Source organism: Pelophylax lessonae (genome assembly GCF_965119305.1).
Source record: "Pelophylax lessonae genome assembly, chromosome: 4".
Classification (NCBI taxonomy): domain Eukaryota; kingdom Metazoa; phylum Chordata; class Amphibia; order Anura; family Ranidae; genus Pelophylax; species Pelophylax lessonae.
In genome coordinates this window covers 456043624-456067123 of record NC_138771.1, presented here as the reverse complement: position 1 = coordinate 456067123, position 23500 = coordinate 456043624, and the positions used below count along the sequence as shown (strand labels likewise).

Sequence of the window (23500 nt, the reverse complement as noted above, 5' to 3'; positions counted from 1 at the left end):
TCTTACTTGTTTGTAGGTGACCAAATAAGTAATCTGGGTCTCCACGCAAGATCTCACCCCGTGGGGTCAAAATGATCACAAGAATGGTGAGCAAAAATCCCAGAACCACACGGGGGGGTGAATGACCTGCAGAGAGCTGGGACCAAAGTAACAAAGGCTACCATCAGTAACACACTAAACCGCCAGGCACTCAAATCCTGCAGTGCTAGACGTGTCCCCCTGCTTAAGCCAGTACATGTTCGGGCCAGTCTGAAGTTTGCTAGAGAGCATTTGGATGATCCTGAAAAGGATTGGGAGAATTTCATATGGTCAGATGAAACCAAAGTAGAACTTTTTGGTAAAAACTCAACCCGTCGTGTTTGGAGGAGAAAGAATGCTGAGTTGCATCCAAAGAACACAATACCTACTGTGAAGCATGGGGGTGGAAACATCATGCTTTGGGGCTGTTTTTCTGCAAAGGGACAAGGACGACTGATCCATGCAAAGGAAAGAATGAATGGGGCCATGTTTCGTAAGATTTTGAGTGAAAACCTCCTTCCATCAGCAAGGGCATTGAAGATGAAACGTGGCTTGGTCTTTCAGCATGACAATGATCCTGAAAAAACACCGCCAGGGCAACGAAGGAGTGGCTTCATAAGAAGCATTTCAAGGTCCTGGAGTGGCCTAGCCAGTCTCCAGATCTCAACCCCATAGAAAACCTTTGGAGGGAGCTGAAAGTCTGTGTTGCCCAGCGACTTGCACAATTGGTGGCTGACTAAATTCTTTTTTGCCCGACTGTATATCAAAGCGAATTTCCCCATAGGAAAAAATGGAAACTCAGATGATTTGTTCCACAGCAATTTATTTATATAAAGTCCTTCAGTTTATAGTCCATCAAAAAGATTATAGCAATGTGATAAGTTGTGTAACCATAAAATGTCCATCCACAAATGGCAGCCTCCTCAAGGGTATTGGAAGCAAAATGCAGCAGGAGCTACAGAGTATAAAAGAGAAGAGAGGCGCCTCTAAGTGTAGCAATATGGTTACATTTAATTAAGGCTCAATATTTAGCAACTCACATGGTTGATGATTAAAGCAGGCACATCTAAGAATGCAGGCATCTGGGGTAAAGCTGTCGACATATCCTCCTCACTGCCAGCTCTCACTGCTGTCAGTCTGCATTTATGATCGAGAAGACTACCCTGCAGTAGAGCAATCTGAAAGCGAGGCTTGAAGCGCAGTGTGAAAGGGAAGATGTGGATGGCGGTGAGGAGAATAGTCTATGTGGACAGCTTTACCCCGGATGCCTGCATACTTAGATTTGCCTGTTTTAATCATCCATGTGAGTTGGTAAATGTTGAACCATCATTAAATGTAATCATATTGCTACACTTAGAGGCGCCTCTCTTCTCTTTTATACTGAGTTGTGATGTGACACTACTTGATAAACAAGCAATGCCTTCATATACAAGTCAAAACGTATAAAAAAAATTTGCTTGTCTTGAAAAAACGCTCTTAAAAATAGGTTACTCTCAATCCAAGGTTTTACTGTACTCCTAATTCCCTGTGAAATTGCATGTCCACAATATAACCCTTTGAAGCTGCAGTAGCTATTTTGAGCACACCTTCACTTCCTGTCCGAATGACTTCAATCATTCATCAAAGCTCTAAGCCATGGGTGTCCAACCTTTTAGCTTCTCTGGGCCACATTAAGTGTAGAGAAATTTTCTTGGGCCGCATATAAAATATATACTATAGTTAAGGTATATAAGTAATAAAATGCCACCGAGCCCTTCCTGCGCCACCGCGCCCCCCGCACTATCTTAACACAACTAGAGGATGATCAAATGAAATTGAATCAGTATACAGAGGTTTACTTCTTCTGAGCGATAATAAAGGAACACTCTAACCACCATGACCACTTCAATGACTTGAAGTGGTCATGGTGGTAGGAGTCAGATACACTGCATATGCTACCCCCCCCCCCCCCCTCCCCTCTGAGGCAGCCTCTGCCTACTGTTAGTTGGAAGCTTCTGTGACCGTGCCCCCGACCTGACTTCCTTCCTCCCCAGCAAAAAAAAAAAAAAAAATTGTCAGGTGGCAGTGGGCCGCATTGCCTGAGGTTCCGGGCTGCAGGTTGGACATGCCTGCTCTAAGCCTTCTCTGCCATCCATATTTTAAATTTCCAAGCTTTCCATGAAAGAACACATCTCCGACAACACTTTAGATTAGGCATCAATCGATTATCTCGGAGGCCGATATTCACTTTTTTTTCCAAGTATCGGTATCAGCCATAAACTTGCCGATACGACCGATATTTCCTCAAGTGGTTGTACCGTAGTGATGCCTGTTGTTGTTTAGAGCTGATGGCTGGCTTTCTTGTAATGACAACCGATGCGGCTGAGCAGCCACTTAATTGTCATTACAAGGAGCGGGAGGGGATGTCTCTCCCCTCCCCCCACCTTCTGTGGCTCACCTGGGTCTCCACGTCCGCCAGCTGGCCGAAGACCCAAGCCAAGCCGCATTCGGCTCTGATCGGGTCTCCGATGTAAAAACCCGAAAGTGATGTCATGACATCACTTCCGGATACTGGAGCCCTAAAGGTGCCAGATTAAAAAAAAAAAAAAAAAGACAGCATTCAAAACAGCCAAACTTGGCGTTTTTAATGCTTTTAAGTGTAGAGGAGGGGTTTGGGGTCTTTAGGACCCCAGATCCCTTCATAACGAGTACCTGTCACTGTCTATTACTGTCACAAGGGATGTTGTGACAGCAATAAAAGTGATAAAAAAAAAACATCTTGAAAAAGGACATTGTAAAAATAAAAACTTTAAATGTGCAGAATATTGGCACTCTATATCGGCCTGAAGGGTGGCCGGAAAAAGGGTATTGGCCCTGAAAAAACGATATTGGTCGATCTCTACTTTAGATGTGCATGCTCAAGCAACCAAACAGCAGATTGCACAACTAAAGTTTGCAGCACCCAGTTGCCTGTATGGATGTGCAATTTTATATTAAAAGATTGAAGGCAATGCTCTGGGAAGTTTCTATGAAACAACTGCAGTTGCACAGTGATAAAGACACTGGGTCTCAAAAGAGGTATTTCCTAAAAACAAAATGATCTTATTGTAAAACATTTAGGCTGGGTTCACACTAATGTGGTCAACCACATCATATGTCATTTGTATAGAATTCTCACCGGATTCCTGTACAAATGACATGCGAATTCAGTGCAGTGCGAATTGAGCCATTAGTGCTGGTTCACACATATGCGATGCCAGACATCGCATGTGATTCAGAGCGCACTGCTCGGCAAATCACATGATGTCTGCATGTTGCAAATTCAGCCATACAGATTATATGACTGAATTTACATCACATTCAGACCAAAGTTGCACAGGACCCTTTTTTTGGTCTGCACCAGAATCTGATCGCATGGGTATTCACGCCTACGTGATCCGATTCATGACAGAACTGACAGTTCTCGCTGCGATATGCGAACTGATCTTGGGGTATCGTTAACATTGTATTGTCACCCCCAGCAATTTGCATATGGCAGTGTGAACTGCCAGCGAGTTGAGAGCGATGCGGGAACCCGCAGTGAATTCGCAGGGTTCCTGCATCGCATATATGTGAACCGGCACTTATGTATGGCTCAATTCACACTAGACCCGCACCAAACAGTACAGGACCCTTTTTTTGTCTACACTGGAATCGGATCGCATGAGGGTTCAGACCCATACAATCTGATTCCATCCGAATCCACAGTTGGCACTGCGTTCTGTGAACCTATCTGGGGGTTTCATTTAGTTATCGACCGATATCGTTTTTTTAATGCCGATACTTTGGTCATCGGATATCGGCCGATATTTTCGGACATGTAAAAAAAATTTTTTTTCCCCCAGGTAGTCCTTGTGGAGGGATCTGGGGGACCCCAAAACCCTCCTCAGCACTGAAAAGCATTCAAAATGCCAAGTTGGGCTGTTTTGAATGCTGCCAGTTTTTTTAATTTGGCGCAGAGTATGACATCACTTCCGTTTTTTTTTACATGGAGTCCCGATCAGAGCCGAATGCGGCTTTGATCAGGTTTTCTCTTCGGCGGCTTTGCAGGTAGGATGCCTGGGTCGAGGCGTGGAAGGCGGCGGGGGGGTCATTACAAGACAGCCAACCGTCGGCTATGGACGCCGGTACCGGGGTGATGCCTCTAGCTGCAGGCATCACCCTGGTACATGCACTTTCCCGAAATATCGGCAATATTGGTAACCTCAGGGGCCGATTCTGATATTTCAGGGAAAGTGCATATCGGTCCCCAATATATCGGTGGTGCCAATAATCGGTCGATCCCTAGTCTCATTATCTTTATATTGACACCCGCAGTGGTTCGCAGAGTGAAGTGGAACCCAGCCTTAACCACACTCCTTCCCAAGTCTACTCTGACACTTCGCTTCAACACGTAAAAATCTACTTTTTTTTCTTTGCTAGAAAATGGCTTAGCACACCCAAACATTATATTTATATTTTTTTTAGCAGAGACCCTGTAGAATAAAATGGTGGGTGTTGCAATTTTTTACATCACACAATTTTGCTCAGCGGTTTTTCAAGCGCAATTGTTTTGTTAAAAAATACACTTCAATGAATTAAAAAAAAAAAACACTAAAGTTAGCCCAATTTTTTTGTATAATGTGAAAGATGATGTTACAATGAGTAAATAGATACCCAACACGTAACACTTTAAAATTGCGTCTGCCCATTGAATGACAGAAAACTACGGTGCTTAAAATTCTCCATAGGTGTTGCTTTAATGCCTTCACAGGTTACCAGTTTAGAGTAACACAGGAGGTCTGGTGCTAGAATTATTGCTCTCACTCCGACGTTCACGACCATAAATCACATGTGGCCCGATCACCATTTACATATGCGTGCAGGAGTAATGTATGCATTTGCATTTGTGTGTGAGCACGGTGGGATTTTTTTTTTCTATTTTATACACTTTTTTTTTTGTTGTACTATTTTTATTGCTATCACAAGGGATGAACATCCCTTGTAATAGCATGGGCTGTGACAGATCCTCTTTATGGAGAGACCCCAAATGTCTCCTCTGACCCCCTATGCAGCCGATCGGACTGAGATCGGTCCGATCGGCTTCTCTCCTGGCCGCTGGTGGCCAGGTAAACAAAGGGGCGGACAAGTTACTCATCGCTCCCGGTTTCCAGGGTTACAAAGAGAGGGGAACGACATTAGTTCTTCTCTCTCTGTGCAGGGCAGCCATTGCCGCATCGGGAACAACATCCCTTGTGACAGCATGGGCCGTGACATGCCCTCTTTATGGAGAGATTTGGGGTCTATTAGACCCCAAATCACTCTTCTGGCCCCCATGCAGCCAATCAGACTGAGATCGGTCCGATTGGCTTCTCTCCTGGCTGCTGGTGGCCAGGTAAACAAAGGGACGGACAAGTTACTCATCGCTCCCGGTTTCCAGGGTTATAAAGAGAGGGAACGACATTAGTTCTTCTCTCTCTGTGCAGGGCAGCCATTGCCGCATCGGGAACAACATCCCTTGTGACAGCATGGGCCGTGACAGGCACTCTTTATGGAGAGATTTGGGGTCTATTAGACCCCAAATCACTCCTCTGGCCCCCCATGCAGCCAATCAGACTGAGATCGTTCCGATCGGCTTCTATCCTGGCCGCTGGTGGCCAGGTAAACAAAGGGGCGGAAACGGAGGTGACAAGTTACTCATCGCTCCCGGTTTCCAGGGTTACAAAGAGAGAGGAAAGACATCAGTTCCTCTCTCGCTGTACAGGGCAGCCATTGCCGCAGGCCGCATTGAGAATGGAGAGCCTGGGAGAAGCAGCTGCGGGAGGGGGGTGGGACCCCTTTCTGCCACCCGCAGAAGTGATCAAGTGGCTTATTAGCCACTCAAATCACTTCTGCATTAAAGAGGATCGCTGGCTGAAAAGAATGGTGTCAGGATGATGCCTGTAGGTGCACCCACCATCCTGGTATAACAACTGGAACCCAAGGACGTACAGGAACGTCCTTGGGTGGGAAGTGGTTAAACTGCATGTTGATAGGGGGATGGGGGACAAGGAAAGGCATTATATTTGTACACTAAACTTCAGCTTTAATGAGCAATTCCACTTTTGGTGAGGGGAAAAAAAAAAAAACCTTTCTCTCTGGGTGATCAACGTACATTGCAAGTTTTTTTTTAACAAACTTTGCTGCAGATTCCTACCTGGTTCTGCGCAGAAGAAAAAGGTTTGTTCTTCTGGATACTTATTCTGTAAGGGAGTGACTTTTTCATTATTGATCAGCTGATGCACTTGTAGGGCTCTAGAGAGGAGAGTGGCAGGGTCTGCATTCCTTTAGAAGTGATTAACCCTTTAGCATCTCAGCCAAACTGAATTTTTCTTTTTGGGGTTGCCCAAAATCTGACTTGTATCTTAGGGCAAGCTTCTGGAAAAATCAGCGAGCCAATCTTACAGGAGGAAATAACATTTTCAGGGGGGGGCGTTCTGTACACAGCCTGTGTACAGGACGCCTCCAGTTTGCCATATTGCATTTTACAGAACATGATATCCCTGTAGATTGAAAAGGAAAGGCGATTTTTAATAACATTACAATATGGCTTTGTGTTGCAATTGTATAATATATATATGTATATATATATATATATATATATACACACACACAGCATCTCACAAAAGTGAGTACACCCCTCACATTTTTGTAAATATTTTACTATATCTTTTCATGTGACAACACTGAGTCCCCGTTCACACTAGGGCGACCTGTGAGGCGTCCTGGTCGCCTGACAGGTCGCCTTCCATAGGGAAGCTGCGGACCCGTTCTAATAGGAGCGACACAAGTCGCTCCGACTTAGAAAAAGGGTCCAGGGCTTCTTTGGGGCGACCTGGAGCGACCGTCATAGACTTCAATGTTATGAAGTCCGTGCGGGCCGCTCCGAGGTCACGGCGCGCTGCTCGCACCGCGACCTCGGAGGTCGCCCCTGGAAGTCGGATCGCCCCAGTGTGAACGGGGCCTGAAGAAATGACACTTTGCTACAATGTAAAGTCGTGAGTGTACAGCTTGTACAAGGCTGGCTTCACACTGGGGCGGCTTCAAAGTCACCCGACTCTAAAGCCACCCCGTGCTGTGTGACTTCAGCGGGGCTTGCAAGTGACTTCTCTAATAGAAGTCAATGCAAGTCGCGCCCAAAGTAGTGTAGGCACCTTTTTCTAAGTCGGAGCGACTTGAGATGCTCCGATTAGAACGGTTCTATTGCACTGAATGGAGCGCGACTTGTCAGGGGGCTAAGTCACCTGACATGATGCCCCAGTGTGAACCGGGACTTACAGTGTAAATTTGCTGTCCCCTCAAAATAACTCAACACACAGCCATTAATGTCTAAACCGCTGGCAACAAAAGTGAGTACACCCCATCTTTATGTAGAAGGGAACTCTTAAGGCGTCAACATACCAAGACATTTTGAACAATTTCATGCTCCCAACTTTGTGGGAACAGTTTGGGGATGGCCCCTTCCTGTTCCAACATGACTGCGCACCAGTGCACAAAGCAAGGTCCATAAAGACATGGATGAGCTTGGGGTGGAGGAACTTGAGTGGCCTGCACAGAGTCCTGACCTCAACCCGATAGAACACCTTTGTTAGAGTTGAGACTGCAAGCCAGGCCTTTTTGTCCAACATCAGTGTCTGACTTCACAAATGCACTTCTGGAAGAATGGTCAAACATTCCCATAGACACACTCCTAAACCTTGTGGGCAGCCTTCCCAGAAGAGTTGAAGGTGTTATAGCTGCAAAGGGTGGGCCAACTCAATATTGAACTCTACAGACTAAGACTGGGATGCCATTAAAGTAAATGGCAGGTGTCCCAATAATTTCAGTAATACAGTGCGTGTGTCTGTATATATATATATATATATATATATATATCAATATGACTGTATAACATGGAGGTACACAGCACTATAAAATAAATAAAGTAAGAAGCACAATGATGATGTTCAAAAAAAACCCCTAACCCACTGCATGCAATCAGCTGAACTCAGATCAGTGAAGGATAACATTGCTTGCTGTGGGTTACGGTGCATTCCATATCCCTTGTAACTATATTAAATGAGTATTAATTGGCGTGGCGCTTTAAATCTTACCGCTGTGACCTTCAGTCCTGTCCGGCTGATGACAAATCCTGTAGCAGTCACCATATTGAAGTACCCTAAGGCAACACAGGCAAAGAGGAAATAATAATGCACCTGCCCCATTGTGGATCGTTGCTTGTTTGTAGGCTCAGCAAAAAGGATGCAGCTTAGTCTATGGAGTGCCTTGCCACCTCTGCATCTGCTGCCGTTTCCAAATGTGAACTAAGTAGGTGCTGCCAGTCCTCACAGCAACATGCCAGGGTCATAAGAGAGAATAGCAGAAACAGGAAATCATCTATTGCTACATTGACTTTCTGCTCATAATGTATTCCACCTCCCAGCCCTAAGGCAGACAGGCAATCACATGACTCTACTGATCAGCAGGCTGTGTTGTTATGTGTCATTGTACAACAAGGAGGATTGTGGGAGTGACTATACAGGTAGGAGGTTTGTTGCTGCCATCTGCTGGTAAAAGCTGAAAATAACAGAATTATAAAGGCAACAGTACACACACTATATTGTCAAAAGTATTGGGACACCTGCCTTTACTTGCACAAGAACTTTAATGGCATCCCAATCTTAGTTAGTAGGGTTGAATATTGAGTTGGCCCACCCTTTGCAGCTATAACAGCTTCAACTCTTTTGGGAAGGCTGTCCACAAGGTTTAGGAGTGTCTATGGGAATGTTTGACCATTCTTCCAAAAGCGCATTTGTGAGGTCAGGCTCTGATGTTGGATGAGAAAGCCTGGCTTGATGTCTGCGCTTTAATTTATCCCAATGGTGTTCTATTGGGTTGAGGCATAGCTCCCAACTGTCACTGATTTTGAGGGACTGTCCCCGATTTGGAACAGAGTCCCTCTGTCCATCTTTCCTCCTCATGTGTCCCTCATTTTGGTCTGATCTATATAGTTGTATATAAAAATTAACTTTTTATCTTTTAAAAAGTGTTTCGCAGTGCTAAACCTTTCATCCAATTTCTAAATCGCTGCATTTGTAAATTCTAAAAGTCAATATAAAGGAATAGTAGTGGTAAAAAAAAGCACTTGTGGGTTTAACAAATCCTTTTTTAATGTATAATTCGTCTTAAATGGGGCGTGGCAGGGGGTGTGTCCTATGCCTACATACTTTTGGTAATAGGTGTCCCTCGTTCCCATCTCAAAAAGTTGAGAGGTATGTGTTGAGGTCGGAACAGTCAAGTTCCTCCACCTCGAACTCGCTCATCCATGTCTTCATGGACCTGCATTTACATACACATGAACTTTAATGGCATCACAGTCTTAGTTCATTGGGTTCAATATTAAGTTGGCTCACCCTTTGCAGCTATAACAGCTTCAACTCTTTTGGGAAGGCTGTCCATAAGGTTTAGGAGTGTGTCTATGGGAATGTTTGACCATTCTTCCAGAAGCGCATTTGTGAGGTCAGGCGCTGATGTTGGACGAGAAGGCCTCGCTCGAAGTCAGCGCTCTAATTCATCCCAAAGGTGTTCTATCGGGTTGAGGTCAGGGCTCTGCGCAGGCCAGACAAGTTCCTCCACCCCAAACTCGCTCACCCATGTCTTTTTGGACCTTGCTTTGTGCACTGGTGTGCAGTCATGTTGGAACAGGAAGGGGCCGTCCCCAAACTTCTCTCACAAAGTTTGGAGCATGAAATTGGCCAAAATCCTGGTATGCTGGCACCTTTAGAGTTCCCTTCACTGGAAGTAGGGGGCCGGCAAAGCCCAACCCCTGAAAAACTACCCCACACCATAATCTCCCTGCCATCAAATGATTTGGACCAGTGTACAAAGCAAGGTCCATAAAAAACATAGATGAGCAAGTTTGGGTTGGAGGAACTTGACTGTCTTGCATAGAGTCCTGACCTCAACCCGATGTGACACCTTTAGGATGAATTTGAGTGGTGACTGTGAGCCAGGCCTTCTTGTTCAACATCAGTGCCTGACCTCACAAATGCGCTTCTGAAAGAATGATCAAACATTCCCATAGACACACTCCTAAACCTTGTGGTTTGAGTTGCCACCTCATCCCTTTAAAGAGGTTGTAAACTTGTTCAAAAAAATTTTTTTTTTTTACAACCTGCAAGAGAAAGACATAATGAGCTAGTATGCATCGCATACTAGCTCATTATGAAATACTTACCTTAGAACGAGCCCCTGCCGTGCCGCTCTCTTACCTGTATGACGAGCGACATGTTCAGTCGCCCGTCTTCCGGGATCGCGGCATCCGGCCATCTGATTGGCCGGAGCCACGGTGACGTCACTCCCGTGCACGCGCGCGGGAGCTGACGGTCACGGCACGGGGCTCTGAAGGAACGGCACGATCAGCCGTTCCTTCAGAGCGCATGCGCCAGTGACGTCACTGGCTGCATTAAAGGTAAATATCTCCTAAACGGTGCATGTTTAGGAGATATTTACAGTACCTATAGGTAAGCCTTATCATAGGCTTACCTATAGGTACAACTTCCTGAGGAGGGTTTACTTCCTCTTTAAAACAGAACACAAATTAATTACACAGGTTCTGAGGCTAATTTAATGCAGAGAAGGCTCCAAGTGAGTTTAATTACCACCTTAATCAGCCACAGAACCTGTGTAATTAATATGTGTTCTGTTTTAAAGGGATGAGGTGGCAACCCTACTTGTGGTACATGACTCTGGGAGGGAACTCCTGCTGCCATGGAGTCCATCAGGAAAGTAAATTTTCTGTTTTCCTGACAGACTCCATGGCAGCATACATATGGGAAATAACTAGCTATACACACCCGGGTGGAGGAAGAAAAGCGTTTAAATGACACTGTCAACTGACAGGATTTGTAAACCAAAAATTACCAGAAGATGAAGAGGTCAGCTCCACACAATAATGAGCCATAAATGTATTGATCGGTGACCACAAGGCCTCCCTACCGATTACATTGGAAACCACATGCTGCAAAGCGGCCCAGGGTGTGGACACACTCCTGGTCAAGTGAGCAGTCACCATCCCCAAGGAGCCAAGCCCTCGGCTCTTTGAGTCTGTCGGATGGCCCAGACAATCCATGCCACAATCGTCCTAGATGAGGCATGTTTCCGTTTGTCCTTTCCGGTGTAACGTGAGAATTACCTACCCCGTGAGAAAAACCTACTCTCGTCACTTCCGGGCATGAACAGCTGAGCAGCGCAGCAGTGCGCATGCTCAGAGCCCCGGAGACCTAATGAAAAAGATAAGGAGCTGACTACAGGGCATGCGCAGTAGTATGAAAGTATTAGGGTGTCCGTGAAAAAAACCTACCCACGCGGCGGTGACATGAAAAGAGCTGTACTACAATATGAATCATCTCCGCTGCTATCCCTGACACTTCACTGATGTCGGCTAGTAAATATAAAAGCGGCTGGCGGCTCCATTATGTATCTTCTCATACACCCGCCGCCGCTTTTATATTTACTAGTCGACATCAGTGAAGTGTCAGGGATAGCAGCGGAGATGATTCATATTGTAGGGCAGCTGTTTTAATGTAACGGCCGCGTTATACACACTGAGGTTGCACCGGAAGTGACGAGGGTAGGTTTTTCTCACGGGTAGGTAATTTTCACGGAACACCGGCAAAAAGAATGAACAGGCGTTCTGAAGCCTGAAGGAAGCTGTAGCTTGTAGATATAACCTCACAATATCTGAGAGATTCCTAAAACCAAAGGAAGGCACTGCTGAAAGTCAAATTCTGGATTCCCTGTTTACTAGACATGTGCTTAACCAACTAAGCCACAGCGCAACCTCACCCATGTCTAAAGGTTGACAGAACAATTTCTTGGTTCCCATAAAAAATTGGTGTACCCTTGGGAATTAAGTCAAGCATAGGTAAAAGCACGGCTCGATCTGGAAGAACATTATGAAAAGTTCTCCATGACCCGTGAATCAATGAGAGGCTTTTTATGCCATGACAGAGAGGCCTAGAACACTCCGCTCCAATTACACAGAGGGAGTTGAGAAAAAGAGGGAGATTCCATCTGGAAAACTTCTGCTTACTCTGAGTTGCTCTAGTTGCTCCCTTGAAGAATTGTTGGACAGTAAAAGATGTCTAGACCTGGAAACACCTGTGAAGGCCAATAAAGCTGACACTTGTACTCTGAGAAGCTAATCAATAGAGCCAGATCTAAATCAGACTGGAGGAAGCCCAGAAGATTTAGAACTTCTAGATTAGTACATGATTTGTCAGCATCAGACATGTATTGCACAGACTTTGACTAGATTCTCACGTACACTTTGTGTTCACTCTTCTAGCATTCAAGAGAGAGAGATGTGACTCTGGGGGAGCAGCCGAGGACCTCCAATCTCAAGAATCAGACCGTCAGACGTAACTGTGCTGGACATGTGGATGTAGAAATGCACCAAGTGATAGAAGGTCTGGACTGATGAGAAGGGGCACTGGGTTCTGGTAGCTGAACAGTTCTAGCAAGGGTAACCATGGCCTAATTGGCCAATAAGGCATCACTGCCACTACCTCCATAATTTCTGTTCAGGGTTTTCATAGAAACCCGAGGATGACCAGGACTTCAAGAAACACACAGGACCCGCTGCATTTCCAATGATCTGTTGGGCCATCTGCGGTTGAAAAACCTCCACATTTAGAGACCATTCCTTGTTGTCCAACTGGACTCTGGAAAGAAAGTCTGTTAGAATATTCTGGACCCTGGGGAAATAAGCCTCTAAGATGTAGGCTTAATTCTTCTGAGCCCAAGATATAATTGGCTCCACTTCCTGTAATAAAGAACAGGCTGTGAGTCCCCCCTTGTCTTTTAACGTAGGAGACTGCCGTAGTGTTGACTAGCCTAAGAGCACTGACGCTCCGTTCGTTATATTGTGAAAAGCCTGTAGGGTGCAGAAGGCTGCCCATAGTTTTAGAATGTTCAACACAATCTTGTGAAATTGACAGCCCCGCCTGCCTTGAGCTATCACCGATAGCTCAAGCAAGTCGCGGGCCGGTCGGCTATTCCGCCCGTCTTCCTTGATACAAGGGGTGACATCAGCACGCCTTTTTTTTTCTTCTGTGCACAATTCAGTGGTTTTTTATAAGTGTACGTCTTTTATTAATAAACTTTATGTGATGGTTTTACGCTATGGAGCCTCTATTGCTTCTCATTGCATGATGGTGGTCCATTGGTGCGGATTGTGATAGCGGAGCCGGGCTGCCATTTAGGTGATATCTATGGTTTTTTATACCTACATCCTGGCCATCCTCTCCTATCCTGCTGGGAAACCTGCTAACCTCCAGTCATGTTGTACAGGCCCATGTATACTACCTTCTGGTAAGCAGTTTTGTTATCGGTGGAGGATTTAGCACTTGTGGTGGACTGCACAATTATTTGGTTCTTCACTTAAGTCACATATTTATTGATTTTATGGACTCTATTTAGAGACTTCATTTATTGCTTGCACCTTATCTAGTGCACTTTATTCACAATTTATGTGTATATTATTTGAAATTCAACATTCACATTTATTTTGATATTTTGATTGTATTACACAATTCTGTTTGTGCTACATGATTACTTACCTATATGATTTATCATACATATTGTTTAGCGCAGCTTGTTGTTTAATAATTTTGTTTGGGTGTTGTCACACTGGAAGCTGCAGCTGTCATTTTTTTACTAGGGCAGTTATTCATTTTTTGTTATTATCAAGGCTATTGTTAGATGTGTTAACCATGAACACTGCTTAACCTCTTCTAAAACCAGAATTAGCAATATCTCATCTTTCCCTTATAAGGATCTAACATTACTCAAACAGATCCCCTTTAAGAACTGGGAATAATAAAGTTCCTATCCTAGCAAGGCTTTGCGGAATCTTCGCTGGCAGTTGGAGCTCTTTATCACTCTTCATCATATTTGTAATCCCAATATAATGGTGTACATGAAATCCTATCTGCAGTCAGTGTATAGTGGATGCAGGTTTATACTTGCGATTTAGGAAGTCACCAGGCACTCTTTCACACAGCAGTGTCCACTTGTGATGATCCTGTCGCACAGGCAAAGTGTCCCCCCATGCTTCTGCATCACTGGGGATGTTCGGCTCTTGCTGCCCCGGTCAATCAGTTCAGCTTCGCCCGCTCTGGACTCAGCTCTACTGGATTTGTCACCGTCCTGTGACTACCAACATCTGCACCGCTGAGGAAGGGCTCCACTTTCCCCAGGCCGCACGTTCAGGCCTCCATCACCAACTGTGTCCTCTGTCACCTCTGTGACCGATCCGTCCTCCAAGAGTCCCGGAAGCAAGAGAGCGTGCGTTCGGCCCAGCAGAGAGGTATATCGGCTCCCCCATGATACTTCACTTTCCCGTGGCTCCCTGGGAGTATAGTCCCTCCTGCCATCACTGCAACAGTCTGCCTTCAACTCCAAACTATATCTCCCATATTCCCATTCATCCATTTCCGGGGGAAAGCCGATCCTTCTTGTAAAACACTTAAAGAAGCACTCTTATTTACATTACAACGATAACTTGCATATGTGTATATGTCAAATATATATATTCAGTAGTCCCAGCTTGGCTACACCTGAATTCTGCTTCCTGGCTCCCACTGCTGGAGAAAAACCTTCCAGAAGGGCCACGTTCTCCGGAGCGTCCACTTGACCATCGGATCCATAGACACCATAGTCTCGATCATTTTAGACACTGAAAGGCACGCAGGTATGAAGAAGACAGGGCCAAGAGTATTCTGTTCCAGAACATAGGGATCCAGAGACAAAGCAATGGTCCTCTTGATTATATAAAACTGAGCCCGAGGCACACAAGAGACAGAGTGGGCTCCAGGTGTCTCTTTTCCAGAATCAGCCGCCAGCCGAATTTTGAGGAGCAGCTGCCCTCTGTCTTGGGACAGTAGGAGAAGAACATTCAAGTAACTAATACTATACAGGCATATGCTCCTTGCTTTGATAAAGACCTTAACCAATAAGATCCTTAAAACACACAGGGTTATGTTGAAAGCCCGAATGGTAGACATGCAACCTGGAGATTGTTTTGACCTACGGCCAACCGAAGGAACTTGGGGAAGTCTTCTACAATGGGCACATGAAAGTAAGCATCTTTAGTTCTATTGGAAATGAGCCAGTCACCTGCCTGGACCCATTATGAATCAGGGACAATGTTTCCATCTTGAACTTCTCCTTTTGATTAAATTGGTTTAGATGCGCAAAGTCTAAAATCGGCCTCCGCAAGCACGCTCCTCTTCATGACCATAAAGAGAGGCAAGTACATGCCCTGAAATCTCTCTGGGAACAGCACAGTAGAACTTTGCGACACCAGTGACTTTAAGTAATACAAGAGTATATGCTTAATTTTACCTCAGAGTGAGGCAAAATCAGTGGAAACTAATCCGAGATGAGCAGGACTTCTGATGGACCATACGTGTCCTGAAAAGACCGCTTTGACATTCCCAATAGTCTGAGGCTCAAACTCAGTATCTTCTATGATACCCAAGGTCAAGCATACTTCTGAGGGGATATCTGGCCTTTTCACCAGCTCAACCTAAAATCCAGACCTGGTCTGTAAAAAAAAAAAAAAAAATGTTCGACCCTCGCACTTTTTGAACTTTGTCCTCTAGACTGTGTCGTCTTCTGGCCTAGCAGGCGTCGATCCTGAGGCAAGACCCAACTTGCCAACTGTGGCCCAGGTTACAGTGCTTATCTGCTTGCCAAAAGATGAAGCTCCCTCAAAGGGATCTTACACTAGGCCTGTTAAAGGCTGGTTCAGCAAGCCCAGGCCCCAGCCATAGCACTCACTTTGCCATAACAGACGGGAGCAAAACCCACGCCACTAAGCAGATGATGTCATGTGGAGCCTCACTGGAGCCTGGAAACTGACACCACCTCCGGATCCTGAACTACCGAGTTTCTAAAAACGCTCTTGAATACTGCGTCCGCATTCTCCTTCCATGTTTCCATCACTTTAAACATGGCCGCAAGAGCCCAGGCCAACTTTCAGGCCATTCACTGCATCTTCCAAGGAAGAGCGACATGCTTTCTTGACTTGCCTTGCCTTCTTGTGTTTACACGCGGGGGGTTCGTTCCTTTTGGAGTTGTATGCAGTGGGCCATATTATTTTGAGGGATACAATGCTTATCATTTTACTAATCTCCTACAGGTCATACGCAAGCGGACATTGCACACAGCCTTTTCAGCTTTAAAATGATTATGGGATGATTGTGTTCATAAAGCAGCCCTGTCCCCTTTCTGTGTTATACTGTACCACAGTATCTGGTACTTTCTTACCTTTTTTCCATTTAATAGTAAAGGGTCTATCTCTACTGCTAATTATATATCTATATTTTTTTTGAGCACCTTTTTTTAAAATATTAAAGCACTTCACCCCCTGCACTCATCCCGGGAGACTTTTCTGGCTTGCATGCCCCTTCCAACAAGGCTCTAGGAGGGTGTTTGATTTGTTTGAGAGCGTTGCTAACACAGGTGATCTACTCTGTGGAGCTGGTTTATAAAATGTGAATATCTGTCAATAACTAGTAAATTCTATATCTATATAGGATATTTTCATTCATCGTTTGCCCCTGAAGAAGCAAATAGCGAAACATGTCGGGAAGCCGTTCATAGGTGGTAGCCAACTAGCCCACCTGGTATAATATAACAACGGAAATATCTGTATACTTGTCATCTCATTACCTTTTTATTATATACAGGTCCCTCTCAAAAAATTAGCATATTGTGATAAAGTTCATTATTTTCTGTAATGTACTGATAAACATTAGACTTTCATATATTTTAGATTCATTACACACAACTGAAGTAGTGCAAGCCTTTTATTGTTTTAATATTGATGATTTTGGCATACAGCTCATGAAAACCCAAAATTCCTATCTCAAAAAATTAGCATATCATGAAAAGGTTCTCTAAACGAGCTATTAACCTAATCATCTGAATCAACTAATTAACTCTAAACACCTGCAAAAGATTCCTGAGGCTTTTAAAAACTCCCAGCCTGGTTCATTACTCAAAACCGCAATCATGGGTAAGACTGCCGACCTGACTGCTGTCCAGAAGGCCATCATTGACACCCTCAAGCAAGAGGGTAAGACACAGAAAGAAATCTCTGAACGAGGCTGTTCCCAGAGTGCTGTATCAAGGCACCTCAGTGGGAAGTCTGTGGGAAGGAAAAAGTGTGGCAGAAAACGCTGCACAACGAGAAGAGGTGACCGGACCCTGAGGAAGATTGTGGAGAAGGACCGATTCCAGACCTTGGGGGACCTGCGGAAGCAGTGGACTGAGTCTGGAGTAGAAACATCTAGAGCCACTGCGTACAGTCATGTGCAGGAAATGGGCTACAGGTGCCGCATTCCCCAGGTCAAGCCACTTTTGAACCAGAAACAGCGGCAGAAGCGCCTGACCTGGGCTACAGAGAAGCAGCACTGGACTTTTGCTCAGTGGTCCAAAGTACTTTTTTCGGATGAAAGCAAATTTTGCATGTCATTCAGAAATCAAGGTGCCAGAGTCTGGAGGAAGACTGGGGAGAGGGAAATGCCAAAATGCCTGAAGTCCAGTGTCAAGTACCCTCAGTCAGTGATGGTCTGAGGTGCCATGTCAGCTGCTGGTGTTGGTCCACTGTGTTTTATCAAGGGCAGGGTCAGTGCAGCTAGCTATCAGGAGATTTTGGAGCACTTCATGCTTCCATCTGCTGAAAAGCTTTATGGAGATGAAGATTTCATTTTTCAGCACGACCTGGCACCTGCTCACAGTGCCAAAATCACTGGTAAATGGTTTACTGACCATGGTATTACTGTGCTCAATTGGCCTGCCAACTCTCCTGACCTGAACCCCATAGAGAATCTGTGGGATGTTTTGAAGAGAAAGTTGAGAGACGCAAGACCCAACACTCTGGATGAGCTCAAGGCCGCTATCGAAGCATCCTGGGCCTCCATAACACTTCAGCAGTGCCACAGGCTTATTGCCTCCATGCCACGCCGCATTGAAGCAGTCATTTCTGCAAAAGGATTCCCGACCAAGTATTGAGTGCATAACTGAACATAATTATTTGAAGGTTGACTTTTTTTGTATTAAAAACACTTTTTTTTTATTGGTCGGATGAAATATGCTAATTTTTTGAGATAGGAATTTTGGTTTTTCATGAGCTGTATGCCAAAATCATCAATATTAAAACAATAAAAGGCTTGTACTACTTCAGTTGTGTGTAATGAATCTAAAATATATGAAAGTCTAATGTTTATCAGTACATTACAGAAAATAATGAACTTTATCACAATATGCTAATTTTTTGAGAGGGACCTGTATGTTCTTTTTGTTGAGGTCTTTTTGTTATGGTTTATGTGTACAATAATACAATTTTAAATAATACAATTTTGTAATTTTTTATAACTGGTGTTATAATTTGTTATCATGATACCATTAGACCCCGTTCAGACAGGGGCGACACGACTTGCTGTGGCGACCTGTGAATAATAATGTGTATAATTGAAGTCAATGCAAGTCGCCTCCAGGTCACCCCAAAGTAGTACAGGACCCTTTTTCTAAGTCGGAGCGACTTGTGTCGCTCCTATTAGAACGGGTCCTGTGCTAATCAATGGCAGGCGACCGACCGTGACTTGTCAGGCGACTAAGTCGCCTGACAAGTCGCGCTAGTGTGAATGGGGTCTTAATGTCCCCTCATAGCCCTCATCCCTTTCTGTATTTGGACTTTTTGTCCATTTTCAAATATTCTCAATATTTTGACTTGGGACGAAGGTATCCTTTAAATATACATTGTATCCAACACAATTTTCAGTTAAATGACACCACATCCATCGCCCTTCTCCACCCAGCTAATAGCTGTAATAGCTGCAGATTGCTGGAGACTCCACATGGCACCGAATACATCACCCTTCTCCAACCTGCTTATAGCTGGGGATTGCTGGAGACTCCACATGGTACCGAATCCATCGCCCTTCTCCATCCCGCTAATAGCTGGGGATTGCTGGAGACTCCACATGGCACCGAATCCCTCGCCCTTCTCCACCCCGCTAATAGCTGGGACTGCTGGAGACTCCAAACGTCTTTCGGGGCACAGCTTGCCGAACAACCAGGCCTCGATCGTGGACACTTCATCCAAAGTAAGACTTCAACCATTCTGGTTCTTAGGAGGAGGACAGGAAGGAACTCTGGCTCAGAGCAAAGATTTATGGGAGTGGTATCCTATAGGGGAGAAGTGGAGACGAGGTTAGCCCATACGTATGCTGCCATGTAGTCTGTCAAGAAATAGTGTTTTTTCATAAGAGACTGGAAAACAGCTCACATACTTCCCCACATTCCCCTCTCTTGTATACGATCCAACAGTGGTAGCACATAGAACACCACTAATAAAGTTACTATGGGTCCAGGTATTCATCTGTGCTAATGAGGGGTGGGGGATTCACAGAAAGCTTCAACATGTTTCACAGAAAGCTTCTTTAGGAAGTATAGTGGTACTATTGATAGAAAAAAAAATGAAAATTGCTTGTACATATGTGATTAACCAGTTCTGGACCGGAAAGATTTCCCCCCTTAATGACCAGGCCATTTTTTGCGATTCTGCACTGCGTTAACGGACAATTGCGCGGTTGTGCGACACTGTGCCTAAATAAAATGAATGTCCTTTTTTTCCCACAAATACAGCTTGCTTTTGGTGGTATTTGATCACCTGTGCAATTTTTATTTTTGTGCTATAGACAAAAAAGAGCGGATTTCCCCCTCACCCAGCGGACAAAGGTACCGTAAGTGCAAAATAATATCCAAATAGACTCTTCCAGTGAAACAAAACTGCAAAACCTGTGCTCTCAACTTCCAGTGAAAAAAGCAAAATCAGCCTCTTACCAGAAAAAAGGTCTATGTACGCTTGTGACTCTCCTTGGTTGGGGGAGGTTCTCTTTCCCCTTAACAGCAGATATGTAGACCATTTTATTTATTCATACAGTATACACATTTTTTTGAGCTTCATGAAACCTGCCATTTACTGTTCTGGCAGTGGTAATTTTTATAATTGTAACGAGTAACTATGCAGCACAAAAAAAAAATATCGGAGTAGAAGTATTGAAATCATCGAAAAAATGGAGTGAAGTAAAAGTGTAAGTAGGAGAAAAAAAATCTACTCCAGGAAAGTACAGATACCGCCTTTCGGTACCTAAGTACAGTAGTGAAGTAGTTCTACTTAGTTACTATACATCTCTGCAAATAAGTAATTTAGTAATTTGGACACAGCTGATCACATAGTAAAGGATCGTGTGATTGGTCCTTTACCGCAATCTGTGATCAGCTGTGCCTGAAGGGGAATGCGGAGGGCATGGTTCTGGGGGGAAGGCCCAGGAATGCCCTCCCAGAATGAGAGAGCTGCGTTGTAGCCATCTTTCGGCTATAGAGCAGTCATGAAGCGATTATGCATCTAATGATGGCAATGAAATGCATTTGCATACTCACTTATAACAACAGAATGGCTAGTTGTTCAGGTGTTGGTGGGGTAATGCAGTGCAAACTGGGAAGCAAAAACAGGGGACCCAAGGCAATGCCACACAGTGGGGGGAGCAGACAGTAGAGAGTCAAGGAGAGTAAGGCCATCTCATATGTACAGCCTATAATATAAGCTATTAACTAGGGGATTGCACCAAAAAGATCCCATGCAGAAATTCAAAGTTATTTGTGCAGAATCATACCCACATAAGGGTGTTCATAAATAAAGCTTCCACTTTAGTGATGTGGTGCCTAAAGCGTTTGTTATCCCCAACACTTCATGTCTCTGATATGTGGCTGCTGTACCATGTACTTATAAGAGAAAGTATCCTGTTCCCTTTTTGATTGTGTCTTTTGTGTGAAAACCCTGGTGTTCTTGCCAGTCCCACTGCATTCCTATTAAAAACTGACCACACTAAGCAGGAGAGCACACCGTGGTCAGTTCTCTAGATATGCTGGGAACTCAGTATGCTCTCCTCCAATGATCAGACTTGTCCTGACAAGCCCCCCTGCACAGCCTTTCACTGGGAAGCTCAATGCACTGCTGCTTTTCCTCCCCCCTAGACTTATGCAGCTGAGAACAGAGTGAATGTGATCACATATTTATGTTTTTTTTATATCTATACAAAAATGTTTTGCCTTTCATTTCTATTTTAAACTCAATGGGTTGTTTTACAAGGGGATCGTTCAATCCCTGTAAGGTGTCTCCACCTCCGCTACTTTTAATGCCTTAAAGAAACAAATAAATATAACATAAATAGATTTTTTGCAGTTGTGGAAACCAGGATCTAATGATTAGTTACTTTTTGGCCCCGTTCACATACAAGCGACGCTACTTCGCACCGCGACCTCCGCGGTCGAGGTGCGAGCAGCGCGCGGCGACCTCGGAGCGGCCGCCACGGACTTCATAACATTGAAGTCTATGGCGGTCGCCTCCTGGTCGTCCCAAAGAAGCTCCGGACCCTTTTTCTAAGTCGGAGCGACTTGTGTCGCTCCTATTAGAACGGGTCCGCAGCTTCCCTATGGGAGGCGACCTACGGCGACCTGTGCGGCGACCAGGTCGCCTCACAGGTCGCCTTAGTGTGAACGGGGACTCATACACTCAATATTAGAAAAAGCAAAAGGTTGATGATAAATATTCATTTCCTACCCTCCATCTCCTGAAGAATAGTCAAATAATTTGAATATCCAATTTATGTTGGCACAAGACTACAAACATGCCCACTAAGGCCCCATTCACATTAAAACATTGTGGCAAAATGCAACCAGGATGCGATTCTGCCAGAATTGTTACATGGCATAAGCACGTGGCAAAACACACTATTAAAAATTGCACTATTTTAGATAGGCTCCTGATAGTGGAAGAGGTTAGGGAAGCTATCCACTGCCTCCCTTCTAACAAGACCCTGGGGTATGCCGATGATTTGGCTCAGAAATTGTATGATCTGTTTAGTGCGGCTTTTAATTAGGGTGTGCTCCCTGTCCCTGACTCCATGACTGGAGCCCTGATTTTAGTACTGCCCAAACCCGGTAAAGATAAGCCTCTATGTGGGTCCTATCATCCCATTTCTCTCCGAAAAAGTGACATCAAGTTGACCAATCTGGGTTTCTGCTTGGAAAGAGCACCTTTGATAATGTCCACCGCCTGTATCTACAGATCTATTACGCTGCTACTGCAAAACACAGTGGGTTGGTACTATCATTAGATGTGCCAAAGGCATTTGATACTGTTAGGTGACCATTTTTATGGAAAACTATGTCTCATATGGGCTTCGACCCGTGTTTTATTCAGTGGGGTTGCCTTTTGTATACCAATCCAAGGGCTAAAGTGTGTACTAATAAAGAAATATCTCCAACCTTTTCTTTGCAGAGATGTACAAGGCAGGGATGGCCCCTTTCCTGGCCCTACCTCTCGTCAGCACAAAATTGGTTAATGGCTCTTCTGGGGCCCACAGGACCACCTCTTCCTAGTAATAAAAAAAAAGACAGCCCCTCCCCCACTGAAGTGTACCTTTTTTTTTTTCTTGGTCATGCTCCAGGCCACCTGTGGATTGCACTTGGTAAGTACTTTGGTTGCTGCAAGTATTTCCCCCCTGTTGAACCTACCCATCCATGTTTAGCCTCTCATGGAGTTGGAAGACCCTGAATGTTGGATGGTAAACCCTCCTAAAAACTGGGTGCCCTTTGTGCCGGGCTGCAGGCAAATGATGCTTAGATAGCAGGAATATTCCACAGGTGTGGTATTACTGAGCTCTGCAATGTCACCATTGGGGGTCTTTCTTGTATAGGCAGCTTGCCGCACTGCTCTGCTGGCTTTGTCTTCAGTCTGCGAGTGGCGGTGGATGATGTCACAGAGGGCAGGGAGATGTGGCGGCGTGGAGTAGTGACCGCCAGTCACCAAGCAGAAGCATAAAGAGTCTTAGAGTCGGCAGAGGAACTGGTTTCTCTCCTCTCTCTGCAGTCCTGCCAGTTTTCTCTTGTGCAGTAAAGATTTGTTGCTGTTTGCTCCCCTCCTGTGCTGCGTTCCCGGGGGTTAGACAGCCTGACTGTTTTTTGTCTCAGATTTGTGTCTCCTGTCTGCTTCTGGAAGCGCTGCCTGGGCTCACCTGCTGCTGCTTCTGAAGTAAGCAGATGAAAGCAGATGGGTCTTAAAGGACAGGGTACCTGTTTTTTCTTGGTGAGAGAATTATGATTTTTTTTCCATCATTTTTTTTTTTCACATAAGCTCACCACACCTGTCAATGGCACAGAAGGCTAGCAAAAGGTAGGAGGGGACAGCGTGTGAGATATTTTTAAAAGATTGCTCAAGGAATGCAAAGTATGCAATATTTTAGGAGCAGAAGCCCTAAACGCAAACACTCCAGAAAACATAAGAAACCCGCACTTGTCATCTCCTGACCAGGACAATCTGCATTCCTCG

The 23500-nt window shown here is 44.8% G+C and overlaps 1 protein-coding gene across 1 annotated transcript in view; it reads right to left on the bottom strand.

The window, feature by feature from the left end:
* GM2A (ganglioside GM2 activator) overlaps positions 1–23500 on the bottom strand; it is a 74414-nt gene that overhangs the window by 13991 nt on the left and 36923 nt on the right. The window contains exon 5 of the mRNA XM_082253627.1: positions 8148–8337. Coding sequence (XP_082109753.1) covers positions 8148–8337 — 190 coding nt within the window. The remainder of the gene's footprint in view (positions 1–8147; positions 8338–23500) is intronic.